The sequence below is a fragment of the Lineus longissimus genome, chromosome 8, assembly GCF_910592395.1.
Source record: "Lineus longissimus chromosome 8, tnLinLong1.2, whole genome shotgun sequence".
In the NCBI taxonomy this organism is placed as follows: Eukaryota; Metazoa; Nemertea; class Pilidiophora; order Heteronemertea; family Lineidae; genus Lineus; species Lineus longissimus.
Window position 1 is genome coordinate 1,258,207 of NC_088315.1, and position 24,794 is coordinate 1,283,000.

Consider the following 24,794-nt stretch of genomic DNA (forward strand, 5'->3'; position numbering starts at 1 on the left):
GAGCAATACCAAGCATTTTCAAGACCTCATATTTAGCGAAAAGGTGAGACAACAATGATAATATATCAGATCCAATACCAGTCCCTTGACCAAACCCAACCATTTCTTGAAAGTTCAAAGGACGTCGGGGCTTCTGAAAGAAAAAGTATTGGCCATGACAGCTACGGTAGATAGATCGAAGTGATAGATGGGCTAACTGTCTATCTGAAAAGGGCGGGTAGCGAATTTTTTTCCCTGAACCTTTTGGGTGTTATAGTGTACATTGGGACTTTCAGTCAATCAGATTTTGACAAATACATGATGTCAGAAGTCTTAGAAACTTTAGAGCAGTTAGTAGAGCGCTCGTCAGAAATGGCAGAATACGATGTTCGATCCAAAGGTCGTGAGTTCGAATCGGGTTGTGGACAACATTTTTCTTTTTCTTTTTCTTTTTTACTATTTATATTTTATTTTTATAACGCGTTTCTTTTCCCTTGTTATTTAGATTTTAGATATTTTAGTTATATCTGCTGCCTGCAACATACCTACAGAAAGGACAATAACAATAGCCCATCTCCAAGAGCCAAGGGATAGTCCTTCAGATATCATATTGAGTATGAATATACAATGAGACTTGTCTCATGTGAATGGTCTTCCTCCAGTAGGAATATGTTTCTCTGCAATGAGACTTGTCTTTCGATACTGCCTCGTGTGTATGGTCTTCCTCCAGTATATTTTGATACTGTATGCTTCAAATTTGATCCAGCACAAAACAATACAAGCTTACTTCTAAGTTTCACGATGACGCCCCAATGACGACACAGATTTATCGGATTCTGATTGGCTGAGAGCCTGTGTACAAATGTACACTGTACTGCCCGAAAGGTTCAGGAAAAAAAATTCGCGGGCGGGCGATCAAGCAGTCGCAAAATGTAACAAAAAATGTAACAAAATGGCCGCACACCATCTTTATACTTGTATAGGAGCTATAGGTAAAACTCAATGGTGACGAGATTATTACTGCTCCCGAAAGAGATTTTAAGTAGCCGAAGTCTTTTGTTTGCTGCTGGTTTGCTGCGGCTTTCAGCAGCTTCCTACCGACGGCACAAGGATATCTTTGAAAGCCACCACGTGACCGCAGGGCCAATACATTGGTGTCAATATTTACATCTTCGTGACCACGCGAAAACCTACTTAAAGCTGACAGGCATGCATAAAAACCCAAACGACAAAGATAGAAAACACAAACGCCCGACCACCAACCAAACGACAAACTGCACTTGAAACATAATAGACACCCAGCGACAGGTCTCACTTGACTGCACAAACACAAGTTCATTGACGAGACAGGTCACAGAGAAAGAAAAAAACCAAAAATTATTCCTCGAGCGGGTTCGAACTCGGAACCTACGCCACTTCATCCTTTCCGACTTTTCTAATTTGGCCGTTAGGGTTTTTATGCATGCATGTCAGCTTTAAAGGGACAACCTGGGCCGTGGGATTTCCCTGGCCAGGAGGATAATACCTCTGCTTGTCACCATGCGCCGCCACTATCTCAAATAACGATTTTCGCCAGTGTGCGAGGCAGTTTTGGACATGACCTGTGAAATTCAGGCAGGCCTAAGGTTACACCCAGTTTTTGTGCACTGTTTATTGCAGTTCGATGATGTATTTCAATTTTCCTGTTCGGACTGAGAAGTCACGGTTCTACTGGAAGCCATTTTTGTAGGAAAAACCACCATATCTCATGCCACAGTTGTCCATTTAATAGCACTGAATACAAGAGGGGGTAGGCCTATCACTAAACCATGGTCATTTCATAACACAAGCCTGGGAACAACTGGCAGGGTTTATCAAAGCTCTGGGATGCTGATCTCCGACTGATCCTCGATCGTCGCACAGTTGGCAGCACAGAGGTGAAATGAGACGATTGGTGATCATTGGGAAATACCCAAAGTATTTACATCACAATGGCGGCAACTTCAGTTCTGAAGTAATCGATAAGCTAGAAGGTGCCACCCGGAATTCCGGTAATGACGTCATCGGGTCGGGCGGTGGAGATCATATTATAATTACCCCCCCCCCCCTCCTTCCTTTAGGATTTAGTGATCACCGAGACGATTGGTAATTTCTGCCATGTCTTCATGTAAATGTCTCTGAACTACTTCGATTGTATCCCTTATCCTCTGATCCGGTCAAGGTCCTCCTCATACATATCACATGTCACAGTATCAAGGGCTGATTGGTTCAGAGATAGAACGTGTTATGAGCACGTGACACATTGAGCCAAGCACGTGGCGTGTGACGTCATAAAACATGGCAGACATGACCGATCGTCTCATTTTCTTGCTGCCAGAACGATATAGTATCATAGATAGGATATGAGCTAACAGCTGTGTCCTCCTTTCAAAGGTCAGCTGAGCCGAGTGTGGAAATATTCAGAACAGCAGTGGCGGATTTAGGGGTCCCGCATGAGTAATCCCTCTTTGATATTCTAGGGCACCTCTCCTCAAGAACCCTCCCCCTCATTTTCAGAATTGCACCTTCGGCTCTATCATGAGTTCTCATTGGTGGGGCAGCGCCCCCCCCCCCCCCCGCTTCTTTCCCAAATTTCTGGATCCGCCACTGCTGCAGAGATGAGAAGTTTCAAAAGAATACATGTATGTGCGATCAAGGAAGTTTCGATAGAGAAAAATAACTCACCATGGTGGTGTTCACGTCGTATCTTGTGATAAACCGGTTGGGCAGCATTGGGTGTGCTTGACAGGACAACGTGTCTGGCGTCTGCAAGAAATGAAAATGAAAAGATAAGATAAGATTGTACATTGTATCAGACAATAGTCGCAAAATTTGGGGAGAAAAAGTTGTGGAGAAATCAGGCTGAACTCACCAATGTTGAACCAGTGCTTCGACTTGGCGTCGACACAACTCAACGCTTGTGTTCCCAAAACCGGTCTGTCATACCAGGAGCACAGCCAAATTCAACGCCCCGTATTGAGAACGTTACGTCAGAGAGCTTACCAAACCACTCATCTATTCAAATTGTGATTTTCAATCAAATTCATTGACCCATACACGAAAATGCTCACCATATAAAGCTGATTGGTCAAATACTGAGGTCACGGTCGGATGAACAGGAGTCAGACAACAAGTTACATAACTTCGCGGAAACTTGGCTTTTGTGGTATTTTTAAACGAGTCTACGTGACGTAACATGATTGTTGAAACTCATAGCCAGTGGTATTCACCCATGGCAAATTTTTTTAAATTCAAGTTCAAGTTTGCGTACCAAGCGATTGAAAGTGTCCGTTTTCGCGTACGTTGGGTGCGCTCAGATGAATTGATAGCTTATGCTGCTCCGCCTGTCTAGCTGAGAGTTATATCCAGTCAAATCGAGTTTTTTTCCCACCACGATCAGCCAGCCATCATGAGCCATTGACCATTCACACAAGTAGATTTATTCACACCGGCGCCACTGAAGTGCGGGTGTTGGACATCATGTATTTTAAAATCGTCTGCTAGGACATGTAGTTGTGTATGTTCACTAGAACTTGCTCTTTACATATTACTATGACAGTGACGAAAAGAAGATGAGTGTCAAACGGATTACTCTGCCATTGAGGGAAACAAACGGTAAAGCAAAAAATACATCAGCCTTCAACGGCCGGGGCGGAATTCGACAAAATACAATTTTCAGAAAGAAAATACAAGCATGGCGGATTTTGGAAAAGGTTTTTTCCTCTGAAATAAATATCATAACTTTAAATTTTAACCCCGAAATATCAACTTTTGTTGATGACACGCTCTAAGATAGTTTTTCCCACCAGTGTAAACTATTGGTTTGTGTGGAAATGGGATGGAAGTGTTGTAAAGGCGATGAATATGGATTGCGCGCAATAACCGGATTACGATTTTCATTACAATACTGAGCTATTTTCGGACATTAAACCTTGTGTAGAGGGAGTTACTAATTCTTGCCCCTCCCTACTGAGACAAAACAAATGCTGCCAAAACTCATCAAAATCATGATGTTTGTAATGTCATCATTAATGGAGAAAGTTGGTTGTTCGTACTGGTACCATGGTCATGGTTACTGGACTACATACATACCATAGCTAGGCCTACCCTCGTCAGTCGTCTTTTCTCGGTGCAAGCATCAACATTGTGCCGGTGGTGTGTTTAGGGGTTCGGCAGACCGAGTGTTTTGTTTTTGTAAGTTCACTTCCTCATACATAGCTCTACCTTTCTTTCAGACAAAAAGAAAAAGAATCCGGCCAACCTGCTTGAGGTGCCGAAGGATTGGAAGCCTGAACCTTTCAAGAAGGACGACAACCCACATGGCATGATCACTGAGAGTTCATTTGCTCTGCTCTTCCCCAAGTACAGAGAGTCCTATCTGAGAGAATGCTGGCCGCTGGTTAAGAAGGCCTTTGGCGATTATGTAAGTTGGTCAACAAGGTTATGACTGCACTGTGTCTTATCCAATGTCAATATGAATGTTACTTGAAGTGCCATGAGTGCTATGAAGATTTTCCTGCTATCTGCACCAAAAAGATAGATCCCTTAATACAATTGTTCACCTCTTCAGAATTTGAAAGCTGAACTTGATGTAGTTGAAGGCAGCATGACCGTGGCGACAACCAGAAAGACGTGGGATCCATACATCATAGTCAAGGCTAGAGATCTTCTAAAACTCCTTGCAAGATCTGTGCCATATGAACAAGCAGTACGAGTGTTAGAAGATGACATAGCAAGTGACATCATCAAGATCAGCTCGTATGTTAGAAATACAGAGAGATTTGTAAAACGCCGGCAGAGGTTAATAGGTCCTGGTGGTTCGACTTTAAAGGCTATAGAGCTGCTGACTGGTTGTTATGTCCTGGTCCAGGGTAACACTGTGTCAACATTGGGGCCTTACAGAGGACTGAAAGAGGTGCGTATACTTTGAATGTGTCATGCCTATTTTATGTCAACAATCCGAAAGCTCCAAGCAGCTAGGTCACCTCTTGTTTGTTGTCAATACATCCCATTCTTCACATGCAGAGGCCTCTCATGTCAGCCCTCGATGAAAGGTGTGTTATATATCAGAGATTCTCTACTAAATTCTCAACAATTCACATTTCAGGTTCGAAGAATAGTTGAAGACTGTATGAAGAACATACATCCCATTTACAACATAAAAGTAAGTGGCTACAAAAGTCAAATTGTGAAGTACATGGGTGTACATATTAATGAAAATGAGTCCAGTTTAAAGGCTTTTCCTGGTAAATTTCAAAGATTTTTTCCTCCAAAGTGGAGATGATAGCACCCCTGACCCAATTTAACAGTCAGTTTAAGTGACAGGGGGAGGTGACTCTATTTTGCTCTGTTGTGTTACTTACAGGTAGAAGATGAAAGGTTAACTAAATATTTCAGTTTCTCCATTCCAGACACTCATGATTAAAAAAGAACTTGCAAAAGATGAGAATTTAAAAAATGAATCCTGGGACAGATTTTTACCAAAATTCAAATCAAAGAATATCAACAAACGAAAACAACCAAGAAAGAAACGCATCAAGAAGGAGTACACACCTTTCCCACCTCCTCAGATGGAGAGCAAGGTTGATAAAGAGCTCGCAAGCGGTGAATATTTCCTGAAGGAAAGTGAACGAAGGTCCAAGAAATTGGCCGAGAAAAAGGTATGTTGGCTCACATGTAAAGTGATCGCAGCATTGCTGTTGGTGTTGACGTATTAGTTGGTGGTGTTTTGTTACTGCTTGCAATGATTCTATGGAGCCTCAAAAGAAATAGTTATGGAGGTATGAGGGGAGATGAAGTCTAGATGCCCAAGCTAGAGCAAACAAAAGGCTTTCTTGTGATGGACCGTTACCTGGCCGAGGACAGAGTAACCAGGCCTATTTCTCGGATTAATGTAATTTTTAGTGACATCAGTAAATGCCATGACACCAGTGCTTGGATATGATCATTCGTAAGTTAAACATGCGTTTTTGATTACAGGAGAAGGAAAAGCTAGGAGTTGAGAAGAGCCAGGCGAAACGTGCCCAGTCATACATTCCACCGGAAGAGAAGATTGCAAAGAAAAAGAAGCCATCTACAGGTATGTCTAAATTGTACATCGCTTTTGCAATTTGAGCAATTCTCTCAGTTCGACAGTCAAGTGTGCTGGACACTCTGAATGCCAGCGGCAGTGACTTAGAAATGACAAGATTCTTGAATATTATCAGATTGTGACCTCCTGTTTCAGACTCGTCTGTCGATATCGAAGCACTGAAGAAGAAAGTCAAGAAGTCTCAGAAACGTAAATCTCTTAGTTCTTTGCCTGAACCATCTCAGTCAGCGAAGAAGTCAAAGGCAAAGTAGGACTGAAATGTTAAAAGGGTTATTTATCCCCACTCATTCTAATAGTCTGCAAAAGTGTGTTTCTGTGGGCTGTGATAATGTACCAAACTACACCCTGATCCTTCAACAGAAGACTTTGCTGAGCACAGTGACCATTGTGTTAATGGAAAGAAAGAACAAATCATTCTCATCATTGCTGTACTGCACGAAAAGAGATCCTCTGATGTTTCATAATAATTTCCATTTGTCCCAGGTTGCTCTTTTGAGGACAAAGTCACAGCCAGAATGCAGGGATAAGTTCACTTTAAGGCTTTTATGCATTTATGTGTATTGTATTCGTAGTTTCTGCAATCAATCTCTATTGCCAGAATAGTAATCCAGTATATCAAGTGAAAAACCAAGCAACAAATCTTTGTTTAGAAATATAGACTTTATTAAATAGCAAGAATAAGAAATTACTGGTACTTGTGATAATCATTTGAACTATGAATGTATTTGTTGATATTGTAAATAAACGAAAATGACAATACATTTCTGGTTATTATTTTGTGTTGCTATTTGGTATCAAGAAAAATGACACTGAATAAGAGAGAAATATGGTCAGTTTCAGCGCAAGGAATATGTGTACAGTGTCTGATATGTGTTCAGGTACACGTCTCGGGTTATATTCTTCTATAAAGATGATGTATATTTGGGTTTTTCCAGCATAGTTTGATCTATGGCACCAGTATCTGGTTTATTTCAATATAGACAAAGCTGAGATCATAAACTTTGATATTTGAGCTATGCGTGATGAATTCTTGGCTAATAGTAATGCATACATTTTGTGCAAGTATTTTCCATGGTTGACGACGAAACTGATTCATAGTGGTCATAATTTGAAAAATGAGGCATATTTTTAGAAGGCATTCCTTCTGAACTATTAGACGCAGCAAATTAATGGCCAACCATTATTTCGAACCAGTTTCGGAACTTATGAACATGCACAATATTTCTACTATTCAGTTTATTCAGAACTGTAGAAACGATAAACCAGTGTTCAAGTGTACATGTACATGCATAAAATATGTCTGCCAGCAGAGCATTCACTGTAGAACAACGCCTCGGCCATTTAGAATCCAAATGAAAACTCCAGCTAAGACTACCCTTGGCATTGGCCGCTGAGAAATGTAGTACCACTTTCAAGGCCATGAGGTGGTTCACCACTTTCAGAGCAATATCTCGGGGGTGCAGGGCCGGAGAAGCGAACATTAACCCCTGATTTCCTCAAGATGTATAAACAATAACTTTGTGCAATATTTGGCAAAACAAATAAAAGGTCTGTGCTACACTGTTGTCTCGTAACGTTCTATGAAGAACACCTCGTATGGATTGCCCTGAATCTTTAACCGATTGCTCTTGGTTTCCTCTGTGGTCATAGAACCATCAGTCCGACTCGCTTTCACATAATTTAAACGTTTATGTAGGAGAGAGTTATGAATTTTTGGCATTTTATCACTTCTCGGAGATCCCACTCCACCGCTTTTCCCTGTATCCTCAATTTCAATATGCGTTGCTAGGTAACTGTGTTTCGTGAAGTTGCCTCGGTCGTCTTTCAATGGAATGTGCCTGTGACCTAAAAATGGAGGAAACTTGATCAGAAAAAGAGGAACTTTTAAAATACATGGCTGGGCCAAGTTTGAAACAGAACTATGCAAACAGTACCACAGGGTCTTGTGATTGATTGAGTGATTGATAAAGAAATTGAATTCAAATTTAAACGACCCGTCAACGTTTCCAATAAGGTTCAATTTATGAATGAGATTCATTTTGTCACGCACGGCTTAGATGTTCGACTATGTCATCGAAAGGAGTAATCCAGCTATGAAAATGACACATTGTTACCAGGTGTTATGTAATGTACTTATAAAATTAGCCTAATGGTTAATACTATACTAATTTAGCATTCAATGGTTAAAATCTCAGCTGAAACCTTAATGAAATGTTGTTTCGTAAACTAGGTTATTGCGTGTTGGGTTGTTGTCGTCTGCTTTTATATTGGCCAGGAGGCTATGAACTGGGTTAATGAGTATTATTACAGGAGATAGATAATGTTACATTGAAAAATTCGTACGAATTACTACCGTACTATTCTGACTAGCATTCAAAGCAAGCTATAAAGCTACTCCACGATCTCGATATGGACAAAAAGGTAAGATCTTATAGCAGACTTGCCACCATGCTTTAACAAGCAAATATGATGATGTCCTAGAGGAATAAGAGACAAAGAAAGGAAAGGATACATTCAAAACTAAAATAACAAAAAGCACACAGGAGTACCAAGATGATAGAAGAGAAAGTGATGTTCATCGAAGATAAATCATTTAGGATTTTTCTTATCTTTCAGACCACATACTAGTATACAGTCACTTATAACGAGTGACTTGTAACGTGTCACTTTCACCATATAGAACGAGTAGGGCAATTCAATGAAAAGAATGGGCTACATAGAGTTCACTTTGTCACGTTCCGCTGTCATATCATATCATGTTTTCAACCCCAGATCGATTGACGAACATGTTCATGACATGTGACACGAGACCATGACAGGTGACACGAGACCATGACATGTGACACGAGACCATGACATGTGGCACGATACCATGACATGTGACACGAGACCATGACATGTGACACGAGACCATGACATGTGACACGAGACAATGACATGTGACACGAGACCATGACATGTGGCACGAGACCATGACAAGTGACGACGTGAATCCTATGTATCCAGTACGGTAGTCGGCTAACGTATTCTCGAAACACCTTTTTCTGACCTCGGTCTGTTGATTGAAATGTTTCATCCCAATAACTTTGAAATGATTATTTCCATAAACATCACTTTCAGTACGAACCTCCATTCGTGTCTGAAGACCTAAGGATTGAGCTACACGTTGCAAGCACTAACTATAAAAGCAGATATTTCGGTAACACCAAGAGTGTTCCTCTCTGGTGAGACAAAGATAAGTACCCAGGAGAGATGGCCATTATTGAATGGTGGCAGTGACTAGAAGATAGGCTCGTTTGGTAGATTTCCCTGCATGCTTCCTCAGCCTCATATGCCGGGTCCCTGGATGAAAGATATGTAGAGCAAAAATAGATGATCATGCAGAAACACCCTCCATACCAGTGCCAGTAGCCCACTGAATATCTACCAGTCGGGACTCCTATCAGGGGGAGATGGGTGAGCTAGTCGGTCAAATTGGTTATCTTAAGACCCCGATAATCGTGATTTGCACTTGCGCATGCAGTTTGGGGCAATTACATGAACCTGGTTGGCCTCGGTGACTAAAATATTCATTGACAAGAGTGAGTAGGATAAGCACATGTGGTGGACGTACTTTTAGGAGCGGAGACGCCTGTCGCAGCTTTGTTAATCTTAACTGGCCCAACTGACAGATAAAAATGCGAATTGATTTTTTGTGGTTTAGCCTAGCACTAGCGAACTGGTAAGGAGTGGGTTAGCAACATCACAAATAAAACATCAAATAAAAAATGCGACATAAAACCGCAGGATATAAATCGTTCTAAGAATGGAACAATTAAATCCAAATCATGCAGGAAATCATGCAAGTTAATAAATCATTGACAGAACGTTTACAAACTATTAAAATTAGCTTATCAGTGTCGTGTTCCCGCTATTTGCATGGCGCGACGGTGGGACATCCCCATAAATTTCCCGGTACTTTTACTTCTGAACGCACAGATATCAACGATTATTTGGTATGGATACAGGTCATTACTTTGGACTTGAGGACTCGATATCAGTACCAGATATCACTGTTAAGTGGGTCAAGAGCTCTGTGACTACGATGAAGATGGCACCACCATTGTAAGATGGCAGACCGGCCAGGGTTAACACAACTTCATACAAAAAAACGTTCAGCTGACTAGTACTCATGCTTTTTGAAACACCAATCAAATCAATGCTTACCTTGTTGGATGGAATTAAATGGAATTGTGAAATTGGCCAAATCCGCGTCAGCACGGACCTTCCCGTCGTCCTTGACACTGAATCTGACGAGAGCTAACTCTGGACATTTGACCGTGAACTGGAATGTCTCGTTCCAAACAGGGTTGAAACCTGAAATATAAATCTGGTGTGTTGACTACAGCATGGATGCACCAAGAGAGTTACGGCCATCGTGTTTTCGCCGTAGTTTTTTTATAGACTTACGAAGCATAGCAATGAACCAACTTACCAAATAACTAAGAAGCTATGATATCGATAATGCCACTGAAGACAAGAAAGAGATGACTTAATCAAGTCAAAAAAAGTGGTATCGTTAGATCTTCGCCCTTGCCACTTACCATTGTTCTTTATAACTTTGGTCTGTTTCTCCTGTTTATCAGAATTCACCCCATATATCGAAATCTTGACGAATGGGTCCACCACTTCTGACCGCTTGTCTATTTTTGGCAGCTGATACCCACTGATGACAGTGACGGTCAATCTCTTCTCCCAGTCCTTGGGGAAAGGACCTCTCGGGTCAAACTTGATCTCCTCTGAAAGTTAAATTCGAAGGAAACTGATGTGTGTGTGGTTGTCACAAATTCGTCTCGTCGCCTCCCTGACTTGTCTTCAAACTTAGATTGTGACTATAAGTGTTTATCTGCTGTAAGGTATTTCTAGAGTATGTGGCTTCAGACGGACGGCGCCTTTGCTGTTGGCCAGGCGCTGTGCCCCTGCTAGCTACGCCCATGCAATGGATTCTGAATCCAGGCAGATTTGTTGGTTACAGACAACAGTGTTTATATGATAGATGCATAGGTGGCAGACCAATCCATTCGTAGAGATGCGCTGTCTGATAGCACTTTTAAAACATGATCCTCATTTGTTAACATCGTAGCGCCTCTACTTAGTGGAACAAATACATGACGCCTATTCTTTTATTTCAATGACAAGCAGTCACAGCACCTTCCAATGACAATTACCCGTACATCTCCTTTATCATGCAAAACATCATTGACTGTGCTGATGTATAATACATTGATATACATATGCAGCTTGTGACGGCCAGCTGATTCTCTATTCATAACCTAGTCAAAACTGTCATGCAGGTTGCCATGTGCTGTGAGGTACAATTTATTGAATTTGCCTACACGATTTGTTTACGAAGCACTTGCATGTACATCATGCATTATGTGATGCATTATGTATCAATGTCGCTATGAAAATGAAGCCAACGTGTCTAATATCAAACTGTGGCTATTGCTGAAAATCAACTGATGGAGGCTTTAGTGGGTTCAACAATAGGCAAGGACTAATCCTCGTCGGTGAATCAAATTTACTAAACATCGGCCACTGATCGACAGTCAAAGCATTGTTTCATCGCCCAGCACACGCCTTCAGCATTCAACCGCAACAACAGCTGCCCTTGGTGTTCTACTTTGAATGTGTTCCTTCCTTAGTTACTTACTGTTTCGAAGGAATTCTGGTTTGAGTATATAACCTGTCTGTCCGTTGATGGAGAATTTGCCATAGTTTAGTTGCATCTCTCGCCCTGGTGTCTGGTAGTTTAAGGCAACTGGAAATCACAAAGGGAAAGAGTTTAGTAATGTCTATAATCAGAAAGACAATCGAAAAACTCCCAATGAGTCCCCCTGGCCTCATAGCTGATCCAAAAACTCCCAATCGCCAACTTGACTGCATGTTTTTCTGTCACATGTTGTGTTTCTATGATGTGAAACGGGACTTGAAGGTTCTGAACTGGAAGTGTCTTGCAGAACTTATGCTGCGTCACAACCTGTTTTCAACACACTGAGTCCGAAGAGGGCAGGCGTGGCGATTTCAGTATATACTTTGAGAATCGAGCCGTTGTATGTTGAAGTTGAAAACACTGGTGATAGCTCATAATCTGACGCTTACCTATCTGCGCGCCACACGCCCAGGCAGGACAAGGATTGTAGTTACTGGAGTTGGTCCTGGTGCCAGCAGGGAACGTTCGCACGGGAAATGTCTTGCAGTGTGTAGCAAACTTGTCGCCTTCATTGTCGTGAAGGTCGTTGAATTTCTTCTCGGCCAGGGAACTGATCTGCCAAGCTTTGCCTGAAATAGGGATCAGATGCCATTTAAGATGATTTGAGTTGATTAACGAAAACTTTAGCCGACGGGCATCAAGATCTTTGCCCTTTTTGTGTGAGTTAAGGCGGCGATACCCAATATAATGTTTTTTTAGTCTCTCCGTTTCTGAGTGATTCCATTGTTTGGAAACGCTGAAAGATGGGATGAAACGTGTTTTTTTTGTTTCCTCCTTTGGAAAAGTCATGGTCTCTCTAGCATTCTATTAGTGTATGGAATGGTACTGAGATAGCATCTCCCCAACCTCGTCTTCAAAGATGGATGAAGTTGTATTTGTCTCTCGTATAGGTACTTACAGTTTTGTTGTGAGTACTCAAAAGTCTTGAATGCGGTAGAAGCCATGTAGATGGCCAGACTTCCCAACTCCGGGGCCAGTTTCAGACCTTTCCTTCTCGCCTCTTCCGCCGCCTTCTGTTCTTGAACGATCTCGGCGTCTATTTCGGCTGCCTCGTCCTCGTCACTGACGATACCATCATCGTCCTCTTCGGTACCTACTGGCTTCGCTGGCCACGCCTTACCCTACAAAGACATGATTCCGCTCAGCTGAAGGACTTTTTAGATTTAACTTTATCTCTAGCTTCTTCTAGTGTTTTATCGTGTTCCAAATGTTATGCGAGTCTTATATGTTACATACGTAAGTGAATTTGGCGAAGCTGGGAATCTCGCTCGTTTTGATATTGATGAGAAAATATCTGCACTACACGCTATCTTTATGGGGATTCGAACCAATCTGATGTCAGTAAGTTCAGCCTACCATCGACCAAAGAATAAGACCGATAACCTGCTAAAACAAAACACTTCTTTCGAATTCAAACTACGGCAAAACAGTTAAGAAGCGAAAACAAACCAAAATGTTCTCCGAACCAAGAGTGTTTCATGATAAATTACAAAATTAACATATGAAATACTGTTAATGATTGTTAAAAGTGACTTTAAGAGAGCAGCACCTACAGGCAAACAGTACCTGTAAAATAAGCTGTAGCATTAATTCATCGTTTGATTGTTTTGCTGCTGAGAGAAAGTGCAAGCTAGATAATAATCAAAAATTGCGATGCTATAGATATTGCTTTAACCTTGTGGTTCGATCTTGGTGTACCACCTTTTGACTGAGATGCTGTGGGCATGTGGTGAGTCTGGAAGTATGAAGCATGCATATCGTACCGGGACGGAACAACAGTTCAGCTCATAATTGGTTGTCACTGCACGAAAAGATAGCCTGAGATGGCTTGAAAAGTTTGAAAGTGCCCTCGCCCTTGGTCTTGCGTTTTCTGATTTCGGTTAAGTGAATGTTTGAGATAAATCAGACTCTGAAGATTCACATGAAAGCATACAAATCAAAATGGAATGTATTTGGTCTATTTATAGGCCTATATGTAGTCTGGCGCTTTCCGAAGCAGATGCTTATTTACATGTTGTAGTGGGTGACCTCACAAACAGATGGTGCCGTAACATAGAAGTCACACTTTTAGTAATCCGGCGGGACTGTATTCAGTCTACATGGTGTATAATGAGACAAACAAGCGGTTACCTTGATCAGTATCTTGCCTTTGAGTTGCTCCGGTGATGGAAGTAACGCAATACCATTGTCCAGTGGTTCGGTTAGCAGCTTTCCTGTATAAGAACAAGCAAGGAGAGATCGTGAAAAAGAAATCGTACTATGGAGTTACAATGTGCTTTGAGTTACAGTTATGGAGGATCTGTGCTCTTTCCTCTCATGAAAAGGGTTTAATTTTACAGTGGAAATGGAAAGACCTACATATTATCTCATCTCTCTTTATAGCTTGAAGTTTTGGAATCGGACCAAAAATAAACAACCTTTAGAAACATGGGCTGTGAAGTAAGGTTCATTAACAGCTCAGTTCCTAGAGTAAATTGGAATGCGGTTTGCCCATCACTGATTTACGATTCGAAATTCTCAGGTAAATATTGTGAAACATTTTTAAAACGCACGATTACCTTGAAAGATAACCTTGCTTTAAATAAGTAACGTGTGTTTAAATACTTCGGTGCCAGGAGCTAGATGAGTAGTATCATGTTCATCCGGCTAAAGAAAGTGCTACTCATAAAAAACAGCATGACAGGAAAAATCTGCGGTGATCTGAAGCGGAAAACTAATACTTTTTCTTGTTGTTTGTAGTGACTGTTATCCAATATAGTGACAGCTTTCAGATGAACTGAAATACCATGATAGTATTCTGCGGCGTAAAAACCATTTAGAAGAGCTTGTCTGTCTGTGAAGTATCCAATAATTCGCCGCTTCCGGCATTAAAATTGCTTGGTAACGATGAATCTTCGATTATATGATTGAGAAGCACTTTCTTTCAACAGAAAAATCCAAATCAACGTCTCATGTGGGCTCGCGACTGGATAAACAAAATGTTTTTCAACAATGAACATTGACGATTGTTCGGGTATCTAGCAAAGCTGATACATATTTTGTGAACATATCTTTATAGTATATACTGCCGGCATCCTCCACATATCGGTAAAAAACCAACATGATTTCCAACCTGAGCCTATTAGTGAGTCCGCATACCATGAGAGATGTCAAAAGAATCAAGTCTTAAGCGACACGACTCGATTGAAACTTGTTGATACGTTGATAAGTTGGGGCGTTTCAGGGGGAATAGTCCGACCAACCTTTCAGTATTTCCTTCATGTGTTTGGCCATCACCTGCTGTTGGTCCACTGAGCAGTGGTTCTCAAGGGACAGTATAAGTGGATATCTGAAAAGATGAGAAAAAAAACCAATGTACTATCTTCCTCTGGTTTTTCGAGGATGCATCACACGAGGAGGATGCGAGGTCATGTTCCGAATTGCTTGAATATGCTTCATTCAAAATCTTATCTGAATCTTGTGGATTTGTCAACATACCATTAACTGATGAGTCCATGCGATTCTGGCATGTGACTAGTGACCTCCATTGGCGGAATGATATTTGGGCTTCTTCTTGATTCACCATGTATCCACGGCTTTGGCCACAGTTAGATTCATATACATGTCAGCTGTTACCAATACAAGTGCTGATTCTATCATCGGGCGAAATAGACAGGCTATCAACAAGTGGAAGATCAACACACGTGTTAACCCTGCTTGAATTCCTCTCTACTGCCGTGTCAAGTACAGGCACGGTGGTCGTCTACTCTCGTCAATAGCCTGTTTCTTCGAAGAATTATTTGTTTGGAAGAGACACTGTACTTACTCGGATGAAGCAAAAGCGTAGTCATTGACCGCATGTATGACGTCCTTGAAGAGGATCTTAGAGGTCAGCGTGTGACCGTGGTAGACAATGGGTTCATCATCTGGCCCATCCCAACAGTCGACTACATAAATTGAGAAAAGAAAGATTCATTGCAATGGGTGGACCACATCTTTTCTTTTCTTCGGTGGTCATATTCAATACTCAAATACATTTTATAGTTCACGAAAACCAGCTGTAGTATACATGTACATGCCGAATCGCAAAGTGTGGTATGATCATACATGGGAAGACAGATTTTCTATATTCTTCTCAACCACATTGCGCCTTTTCTGGTCACTGACAAATCTGATATTTCCAAGAATACCAGAGGCCAAATGTTTTGGGAGTCATTTATCTTGGTTGGCATCCATCTTGAACGACCATGTCGGTGCAGCACCATCTAGTCTCATTGGGAATTGAATTTTTCTTATCATTCAGCGAAGGAAATTTCGATAACTTACGCTCCACACACCGGCATCCACGCTCCAAAGCGCTGATGTATGCTTCAGTACTGCTAGGCCCCCTCAACTGATCCTGCATGAGGTACCTGAAACGTTGAAATATAAAACCCATCTTCATGCTGTCAATCTTTTTACTGTTACTCGTTTGTGACTTGATTGGTAACTTGTGATTAAGTTATTCTTTCGACCCTATATGGCCAGTTTTGTGTCGTGCTTTTGGAACTTCTGAGCATGCATCAAAAGCTCTCTCGGATGTTTCGAGCTGAAGAATATTCCTTAAACCAAGCACAGCTTTGAAAACCAACGACAACAGTTGCCCCAATAAGCGTAGTCCGTTGGAGCTCGTTAAAGTGACTTAACGACTTTGGAGCCCTATTTGTCAAGAAGCTAAGCGAGTGTCATCTCGTTATCGCCCGAATTCAACCAAAGAGCGGATTTCTAGCCTAGCACAATTCGGCAATGAAAATTCAGCACCAGAAGAAAATAACTTTCCTGAGATAAATTTGCTTCTTGGGTGAAAATTACAAGGCGCTCAACGCGATTACTGTGTGCTACATCATTAAGATGTGGTGCAAAGTAAACGAAGCTGCTAGCTGAGACACCTTTTTGTTTGGGGTTTTTGTATCGGGAAGGCATTTTGTGTTTTCCATTGATTAGGCATTCTCTCACATGTCACAGTTACAGACCAGGACAGATGACAAGGACGTAGCTTCGAGTGGGTGTGACCGGTGAGTAATGTCACTTAGCTGATTGAACCTCTTAATGTAGTTAACCTCTACTAGTTACTAATGCTACTTCTAACATAGCGCATTGATGTTCTACAGGCGTGAGATGTTGAGACTCTAGCCGGGTAGATATTAATGTTGTATGGCGTTAGCGTGGCACACATATAATGAGATTATGAGGAAAGTGACGTCTCATGCACTGTCATCGAAAAATGAGGTTCAGCCCCAATATTAAAGTAAAGTACCCTCACCCGAGTCGAAAACTCAGATAAGATTATAATATGATTTTCAGTTAAGATCTTATTCTGTTAGGATTCTCAGTCACGATCTCATTCAAGATGCTTAGTAACTTAGAATCTGACAAGAATCTTGTAACGGAAGTACATGTATACATGTCCACGAAACTCGGTCAAAGTTAGCGAAAGGAGACTTACGTGTTATGCGAAGAAGAGAGGAAATAGTGAGTCAAAGGCTGCGTCATATCCTGGAACATCTTCTTGTCTTCGGGCTTCATAATCAGCTGATCATCATCCAGAAGGAACAGCCGGAACCCCTCCGTGCTCAGGAGGCCGCTGGTTCGAGCCTTCTCCGATGGCTCGAACTTGTTGATCAGTTCGGTGACGTACTCGAAACTGGCGTCGACCTTTTGTTCGTCCTTGAGGAAGCGAGTGAGGTCGGCCTTGGTCATGTATTCACCGTCATCAGTGAAACTAGAAACAAAGAAGAATGATTGGTGAAGAGGAATATCACAGGCGCTTCATTCGGTGCTTGGTAGAATGTCGAACTGGCCGAAAGTAGACAAGCGACAGTCTTTTGCATTTACTCTATTCGGTACAGTGGTATTAGGTTTATATCAGTTTTGAAGACACTATCAATCGGGCAAAATATTTTCAAGTGATGTGCACCGATATTCTTTGCTTCCTGCAACTTACATTTCAAAGAGGGCATCCACTTCTGGTCTGGCCTGAAGAGATCGACAGAAAGCCACAAACTCCTCGCGATCAAGGGATTGCTCGCCCTTCCTATTGGATGCTTTGTCCGTATTGGCTGACTGAAGATCAAATAAACATTATGTCAATCGACATTAATACACCATACCACATCACATCCCTTATGATACTCTCCTGAACTGATTGAGACATTCGTGATTAGTGTCCCCTGATATTCTTAAAGTATCACTACTTCGTGCATCGTTCTAGCATCATAGTGTAACAATCCGTCAACTAGGCAAAAGGAAGTTTCTGTATTCATGAGCAGAGAGGCAACGCAATCTACGATAACTCCGTAAGTTTTCAGAACATTCCGGAGGACAAAGTAAAGAAAAACGTATAAATAAAATCGCACGAACGTATCTTATTCAATAGATTGAGGAGACTGATGTTTTGACACTCACGTCGAACAGTTGCCTGATGTGTGATTTCTTGATATCAATATTCATTTCCGGTAGGATCTTCTCTATCTCCCTCAAGGTCAAACTGCCATCATTGTTTTTATCCGCTTTCATGAAGAATTCCTTGACCCATCTGTGAGGTCCAAGGTTAAGGAAACGTGATACTGATTGGATGAATCTTAATTACATTCATTTTTGATATAAGACGTTTCAGTTAGATACAATTTAACAACAGTTCTGGTGGTGGTTGGATGCTTGAAAGATGCAACTGAGCGAACAGAAGTCCATTCCAATTAGCATTTCGTCTTTCGTCTGAAATCTGAACCCTATTTGGTAAGAATATTTACGTAATTACTCTAACTTGTCTAAACAAAAGTTCAAAACAAGCAGTGCAAGCGTTTTGCTGAGACGTTGTATTTTTCTGTAGGTGAAACGGAGTAACAACTCTCAAGCAGAAAGTTGTTATACATGTAGTGCGGATTCTGCAGTCGTGTACTGGAAGCGGAAGTAGCTCAAACTGTTACAATAATTCAGTTAGCAAATTATAAAAACCGCGGCTGAACACTAAAAAGCAACACATTCAGTCTATATAATGTTCTCGAACTCGACCAAGGCTTTTCACGGCAATATCGATACCTGCTCAGGAATAATCAACTCAATTTACCCAGTAGGACGCCCCGAGAAGGCTTCGTAACTACAGACAAACCACTGAAATCTTAAACTTCAAGAACCGATTTGCCTGAGTTACATGTATCATAATATTATTTTGTTGAGAACACCCGCACCAACATTCAACAGTGGTAAGGTAGGGTAATGCCAGTTCCAGCACGAAAAAGATACTCATCCTGAAAATCCTTCCACTTCTTACGCGGGCAATCATTCAGGGAATACGAAGCACAACAGAAAGCATTAATGATTGGCATTGTGGTTGGGTATCTGATCCTATGGTCTGAAAAGTTCCAAATAATTCCCTCAGTTTTTCTTCAAATACCTTGAAGCGTAATGATAACTAATGGTGCCAAAAACAAGCTCCTTGTTTGTCACTCCCTAACAATGCAGCAGAAACTGATATTTCTGCCTTACATACGTAGAAACTAGGCCGATATTGTAAATACTCATATTCACACTTCAATTTTGGCCAAACTTGTTACCTCAAAAATATAAGCCTGAAGAGCACTTACGACGGCATTACTACCCCATCGACAAGTTGGCAATTGTTTCCTCTGCAAAACAAGCGGTTTTTGTGAATTTCTTTGGTAGTTTGGTTAGACGATATTGATTTTCTAGGCCTTATACTTGAACTATATAAGTGCTGTTATGTCTGTAACTGCTCCGGATCCAGTTTGGTATGAAGAGCAAATCAACAAACAGAACATACATTTGTTTTCTTTTGTAGGACCGGTAGAGTAACTGGGCGTAGTGAACCGTTTCTCTGTCCCGCTTGTCTGTAGTTGCTCCGAGAGGTACCCTCTGCCATCTCGGACCAAGACTGACCATTTCCTCGGACATGTTTAGTGATTTCCTTGCCCACTGCCTTGCTGTGGACCATGCAGCCGAGTGCTCGGACATGTCCAGTCATGCCAGTGGTTTCCGTGCCTTCTCCTTTGCTAGGTGTGGAGTCGGACATGTCCAGTCATGCCAGTGGTTTCCGTGCCTTCTCCTTTGCTAGGTGTGGAGTCGGACATGTCCAGTCATGCCAGTGGTTTCCGTGCCTTCTCCTTTGCTAGGTGTGGAGTCGGACATGTCCAGTCATGCCAGTGGTTTCCGTGCCTTCTCCTTTGCTAGGTGTGGAGTCGGACATGTCCAGTCATGCCAGTGGTTTCCGTGCCTTCTCCTTTGCTAGGTGTGGAGTCGGACATGTCCAGTCATGCCAGTGGTTTCCGTGCCTTCTCCTTTGCTAGGTGTGGAGTCGGACATGTCCAGTCATGCCATTGGTTTCCGTGCCTTCTCCTTTGCTAGGTGTGGAGTCGGACATGTCCAGTCATGCCAGTGGTTTCCGTGCCTTCTCCTTTGCTAGGTGTGGAGTCGGACATGTCCAGTCATGCCAGTGGTTTCCGTGCCTTCTCCTTTGCTAGGTGTGGAGTCGGACATGTCCAGTCATGCCAGTGGTTTCCGTGCCTTCTCCTTTGCTAGGTGTGGAGTCGGACATGTCCAGTCATGCCAGTGGTTTCCGTGCCTTCTCCTTTGCTAGGTGTGGAGTCGGACATGTCCAGTCATGCCATTGGTTTCCGTGCCTTCTCCTTTGCTAGGTGTGGAGTCGGACATGTCCAGTCATGCCAGTGGTTTCCGTGCCTTCTCCTTTGCTAGGTGTGGAGTCGGACATGTCCAGTCATGCCAGTGGTTTCCGTGCCTTCTCCTTTGCTAGGTGTGGAGTCGGACATGTCCAGTCATGCCAGTGGTTTCCGTGCCTTCTCCTTTGCTAGGTGTGGAGTCGGACATGTCCAGTCATGCCAGTGGTTTCCGTGCCTTCTCCTTTGCTAGGTGTGGAGTCGGACATGTCTAGTGATTGCCTAGCCCTCTGCTTATCGCTGCTCTCTTCGAAGGAATGAACCTTACTCTTAGCATTTGCCTGCTTCAAAATGGATTATGAACTAATTAAGCAGTCGACGGTTTCCACAAACTTAGGAAAAAGGATACGTATCCTGATAGTCTCTTATGCTGCTGTTCTTCTGCTTGGCGACCAGTCCCCTGAGTCCCTTCACCCACTTGTCTCTGACCTCTTGGTTAGTGGCGACCAGGTCAAGGGTTTCTCGCTTGATGCCGTGGACGAGCGAGAAGCATTGATTCTCCTGAAAGAGAACAAAATGACATCTGAAAACAACAATATAATGCTATTCAATTTTTTCTCGATCAGTTCATCTTTTAAGTGGTAACAAAGTGTTAAAACAATGATATGCCCAAATGTTTGGCTTCACGCATTTTGATACCACATGCACAGTACATGCAAATGTAGCAAGTGTGCATATTGATCCCTCACATGAACGGGCGAGATTAGGCGAATGTGGTGGAACGTAGAACGCTGAATTCTACTTGTACAAGGAAAGCCGTGTGGGTATTGAATTTTTACTGTTGACTCTGCTGTGCTTGTCATGCGCTTGTTGCACGAGGAACTCCCAGACGAAATTGTTAAAAAGAATCAATCGATCGATTTCAACTGACCCATGCCAGTGACTGGTTGTTACCGAGTGGGTGTTCTCTTGCACTATTGATGACGAACTTGTGAGTAGAGGAAGAGGGAGAGGGGCTATTGATAGGGGGGGGGGGGGGGCTAAACTATCAGACCATCATTGAGGTAGGGTTAATAAAACTTGAAGAGATACTTTTAAAATGAGAGCGGTATGCGACACTTTTCAACATCGTGGAACAAACTATAGTCAAAGATGCCCGTTTTGTGGTACGGTTGCTACATGTACCTTCGCGTTCCAGATTTGTTCGAAACCTATTGATAATTACCAGAACTTGACCAAACTTTCCTCGGCCTTTGCTTTTATTAAAAGTCTCCGTCTTCATTCCAGTGCGCACCTCGTGTATTTCATCAATGGTAACTGAAAAATGAATATAGAACTAAATGTTTTCAGCTGACTATTGATTAAAAGAATGGCAAAGAATCGATGCCGTTGTCCAAATATCATTTTATACTTGTACACAAGCTTCAACTGATGCTCCTCAAGTACCGACCTAAATGCCCTGAAGCTCATGATTACTTGTATACACTTGTGGAAGCGTTGAAGCGTAGATTTATACCTGCATATTACGCCAAACTTTTTACAGGTTCAAATATCCCTGAACACAGAGGTAAAGGTTCCTGAGCTACCGGTTTTAAGAAACCCCCGAAGACCAAAACTTCGGCAAAAACCCTCGGTTTGTTTCTCGATATGAGCTTTTTAACAAGGTCAAATATCCCTGTGCAAAGTAAGGCTGAAACAAAAAGGCAGATCATGAAGCTGCTATGAAAAAAACGCAGAAAATATAATGTATTATAGGATTTAATAAACGTAGTAAAATATGGTAAAAAGAGAGGAGGGGATCCTACCGGCATTGTCGCTCAGACACATGCATCGTTCCCCTGAAATAGTAAGAAAGCACAGTTTGTTAAAGAAGCTCTTAAAAAGCTAACCAATATGAGTAAGATGAAATGTACATAGCAGTGATGGAGATACATGAATTGAGTCTATACTGCAGATAGCGACGTCATGGCATAGGGACAATCATACCGTCATTAACTATCGCGGAAGCGGTATCCGACACCCGGATGAGCTAGCAACAGGAAGTCATCATCATGCCATATTTTCCCCAACCACGGTAACGAGGAAATCAGGTGTGCTCTCCTAACGAAGACCGTCATTAGTGATGGGACCATTCCTCTCGGGTCGAGCTTTATTCTTTGTTGCGGAGGTGGGAATCGACTTGCCAGGGAACTAGACTGCTGATGTCATACTGAGGCAGATTATTTATGATGCGACCTTTTGTTGGTGGAAAGTGTAGCAACCAGAAGGAGATCAGACCCCGGCTGCAACATCCTTTACTCGCTGCTATTGTTGTTGGTATGGTTGAAATTGACGGCCCAAAACCGAGCACTGACGAGGAGGTTGTCCCCGTCTGCTCGGGGTTTTTTTCCGAGGGTTGTTCATTGTTATCAACCCTAACCCTCTCAGACTGTGTTTCTCTGCATAGAAAGTTTGATTACATTGAAAACAGTTTCTAACTCTCATCCCCAAGGTTTAAATATGTAATGCATGCTCTCAAATGGTTAAAGCAAAAAAGTGTTCCACTTCAATGTAACCTTCATTGTAACCTTGAAGCCAACCAGTTGAAGTATGATGCATGTGCCTCGGTATGCATAACGTAAACATGCCAATGCATTGCATTGTGAATGTGTGCTTGTGGAAAACAATAATGCAAATGTTTCATTGAAGGCTTGCTGAATATTTAATATCTCCTTGTGATGAATTGATTGTGTTGTCTAACACTCTCCGGGGCATTATCTTCAACCGGGATCGGGATGCCGCCAGAATACTTGAGGCGGATATTAAAACGCATGGCTGACATTTACTTGCAGATGAGACGCGATGTTGTACATTTATGTACCGTAAATCCATTCTAAGAGCTCAATAATCAGGCCTATGACTTGCATGCAAGGATTTTAGACTATGAAACTATTCTGTCGTGTACAGGGTGCAACAATTTTTAAACCAACATGCTCGGCAGGATTTACATATGATTCACGTTGTCACTTGTCATGGTTCACGTGTTGCCTGTCACTTGTCATGAGCATGGTCTTTGAGCTCATGACAATAGCTTGAAAAGTGACGTCGTGAATCATATGTATCCCGCTCTTTGGTTATTGCTTGTTCGTTGTTAAAGTGACACGTTACATACAGGTGGCAATGTGAACTGCAAGTCTATGTAAACCATCCCAAAGATTACAGTAAGCGCATGACGTATGACATGAGCAAAAAATCGATCACGTCTGCCGGGTTCACAGTAAGGCAGGATATCACCAGGTCTATTTTCCCCCGTTTCCAATTCTTCCGTCAAGTGACCTCCTATATGCAGTAGCACATGATGGCTCTTAGAGATACATGACATGGTAATCTATAGCGGAATCAATCGTTGAGGCGAAGGGTACCCTGCTCAAAACATCCCATGACGTCCACCAATTTCATTAACTCGTCTAAGCCCATATGGTGGGTACTTAAATGCTCATTAAAAGCTGCCTGCCAGTGAGAGCTTGTCACTAATGATCCTTCAGTCCCGAATAATTACATGGTAGGAACCTTATTGGGGAAGCTCATAACAATCATGGCTGTTTAACGTCATTGCTCGACCCCAAAGAGGCGGACGAGATACGCCAAAGGAAACACACCAATCAGATAAATGTTTTTGACAAAATGGATCCCTAGGGATGACCATGATGAGATATCGTTACAGTCTTGCCCTCATAAGAATCCTGAAAAAGTCGTGTTTATACTTTTACATCGTCCTTTTCTCGCTTCTTCATTATGGCAGTTCATCCGTCCCGCAGAATGTTTATCGGGAAGTTCTAAACACAGAAAATAGACCAATAACTTCCAAGCCACTGGCCCGCTGCCTGTTTGCTCATATCACTACAAGTGGAATATTGAGCGTGAGAAACTTTATTACGGAGAGGTGATAATTCGTCTAGCTATTTCGTTATTCCTATTTCCCACTAGACATGCACGAGTCGGTTTTATGTCCCAGTACGAAAATTGGAAGATAATGAAAAAGTACTTAAATCAGTTCTCAGTGTTGCAGTACTAATTCGTATTCCTCTGTACAACATAGTGCATGATTTAGGCTCGCAATAGCTTAATAAACACCCTTCAATAACCTTGCAAATGATATTTGATCAACTCTGTGTTAGCTGCTTGGGAAAGATAATATTTTCTATTGGTTCTCAGAGTGTTTTGTATTTCGATGAAATGTACTGCCATGAAAGAGTGCTATTTGCTCTAGCTTTTTGCTAATAACAATATCCAATTCAATTATTTGCTTCAATTATGAGTAGAATGC

At 42.0% G+C, this 24,794-nt stretch overlaps 2 protein-coding genes and 1 long non-coding RNA gene across 8 annotated transcripts in view; 1 reads left to right on the forward strand and 2 right to left on the reverse strand.

The window, feature by feature from the left end:
* Positions 1-4,333, reverse strand: LOC135492202 (uncharacterized). Of its 2 annotated transcripts, none has more exons than XR_010448041.1 (3): positions 4,259-4,333; positions 2,683-2,763; positions 1-133 (listed from the first exon to the last, which is right to left on the reverse strand). It is a non-coding gene; the product is annotated as an uncharacterized LOC135492202 (long non-coding RNA). The 2 variants fall into 2 exon arrangements; XR_010448040.1 differs by lacking the exon at positions 4,259-4,333 and adding an exon at positions 2,870-2,987.
* LOC135492201 (KRR1 small subunit processome component homolog) lies at positions 3,687-6,834 on the forward strand. The gene is made up of 7 exons (XM_064778491.1): positions 3,687-3,710; positions 4,233-4,420; positions 4,568-4,912; positions 5,105-5,161; positions 5,409-5,657; positions 5,977-6,076; positions 6,224-6,834. Exons 1-7 carry the CDS (start codon positions 3,692-3,694, stop codon positions 6,337-6,339), a joined length of 1,074 nt encoding a protein of 357 aa, XP_064634561.1. The 5' UTR covers positions 3,687-3,691; the 3' UTR covers positions 6,340-6,834.
* The window catches only part of LOC135492200 (1-phosphatidylinositol 4,5-bisphosphate phosphodiesterase delta-1-like), a 23,468-nt gene continuing 5,412 nt past the window's right edge, over positions 6,739-24,794 (reverse strand). For 3 of the 5 annotated variants that reach the window (XM_064778488.1, XM_064778486.1, XM_064778489.1), the window contains 16 exons: positions 21,714-21,805; positions 20,898-21,049; positions 18,264-18,393; positions 17,803-17,921; positions 17,305-17,580; positions 16,146-16,231; positions 15,646-15,766; positions 15,083-15,168; positions 13,971-14,053; positions 13,516-13,575; positions 12,739-12,961; positions 12,230-12,409; positions 11,781-11,888; positions 10,672-10,866; positions 10,295-10,444; positions 6,739-7,933 (listed from right to left, as the gene is read on the reverse strand). In XM_064778488.1, coding sequence (XP_064634558.1) covers positions 7,644-7,933; positions 10,295-10,444; positions 10,672-10,866; positions 11,781-11,888; positions 12,230-12,409; positions 12,739-12,961; positions 13,516-13,575; positions 13,971-14,053; positions 15,083-15,168; positions 15,646-15,766; positions 16,146-16,231; positions 17,305-17,580; positions 17,803-17,921; positions 18,264-18,393; positions 20,898-21,049; positions 21,714-21,805 — 2,351 coding nt within the window. In that variant the 3' untranslated portion in view covers positions 6,739-7,643. Of the gene's footprint in view, positions 7,934-9,331; positions 9,431-10,294; positions 10,445-10,671; positions 10,867-11,780; positions 11,889-12,229; positions 12,410-12,738; positions 12,962-13,515; positions 13,576-13,970; positions 14,054-15,082; positions 15,169-15,645; positions 15,767-16,145; positions 16,232-17,304; positions 17,581-17,802; positions 17,922-18,263; positions 18,394-20,897; positions 21,050-21,713; positions 21,806-24,794 lie in introns of all 5 variants that reach the window. The other 2 variants (XM_064778490.1, XM_064778487.1) reach the window with 2 other exon arrangements.

Excerpts from the sequence above, each read along its gene's own strand:
- LOC135492201 (XM_064778491.1), top strand. Across the intron at positions 5,658-5,976 it reads AGAAATTGGCCGAGAAAAAG|GAGAAGGAAAAGCTAGGAGT; the intron begins GTATGTTGGCTC and ends TTTTGATTACAG. Across the intron at positions 6,077-6,223 it reads GAAAAAGAAGCCATCTACAG|ACTCGTCTGTCGATATCGAA; the intron begins GTATGTCTAAAT and ends CTCCTGTTTCAG.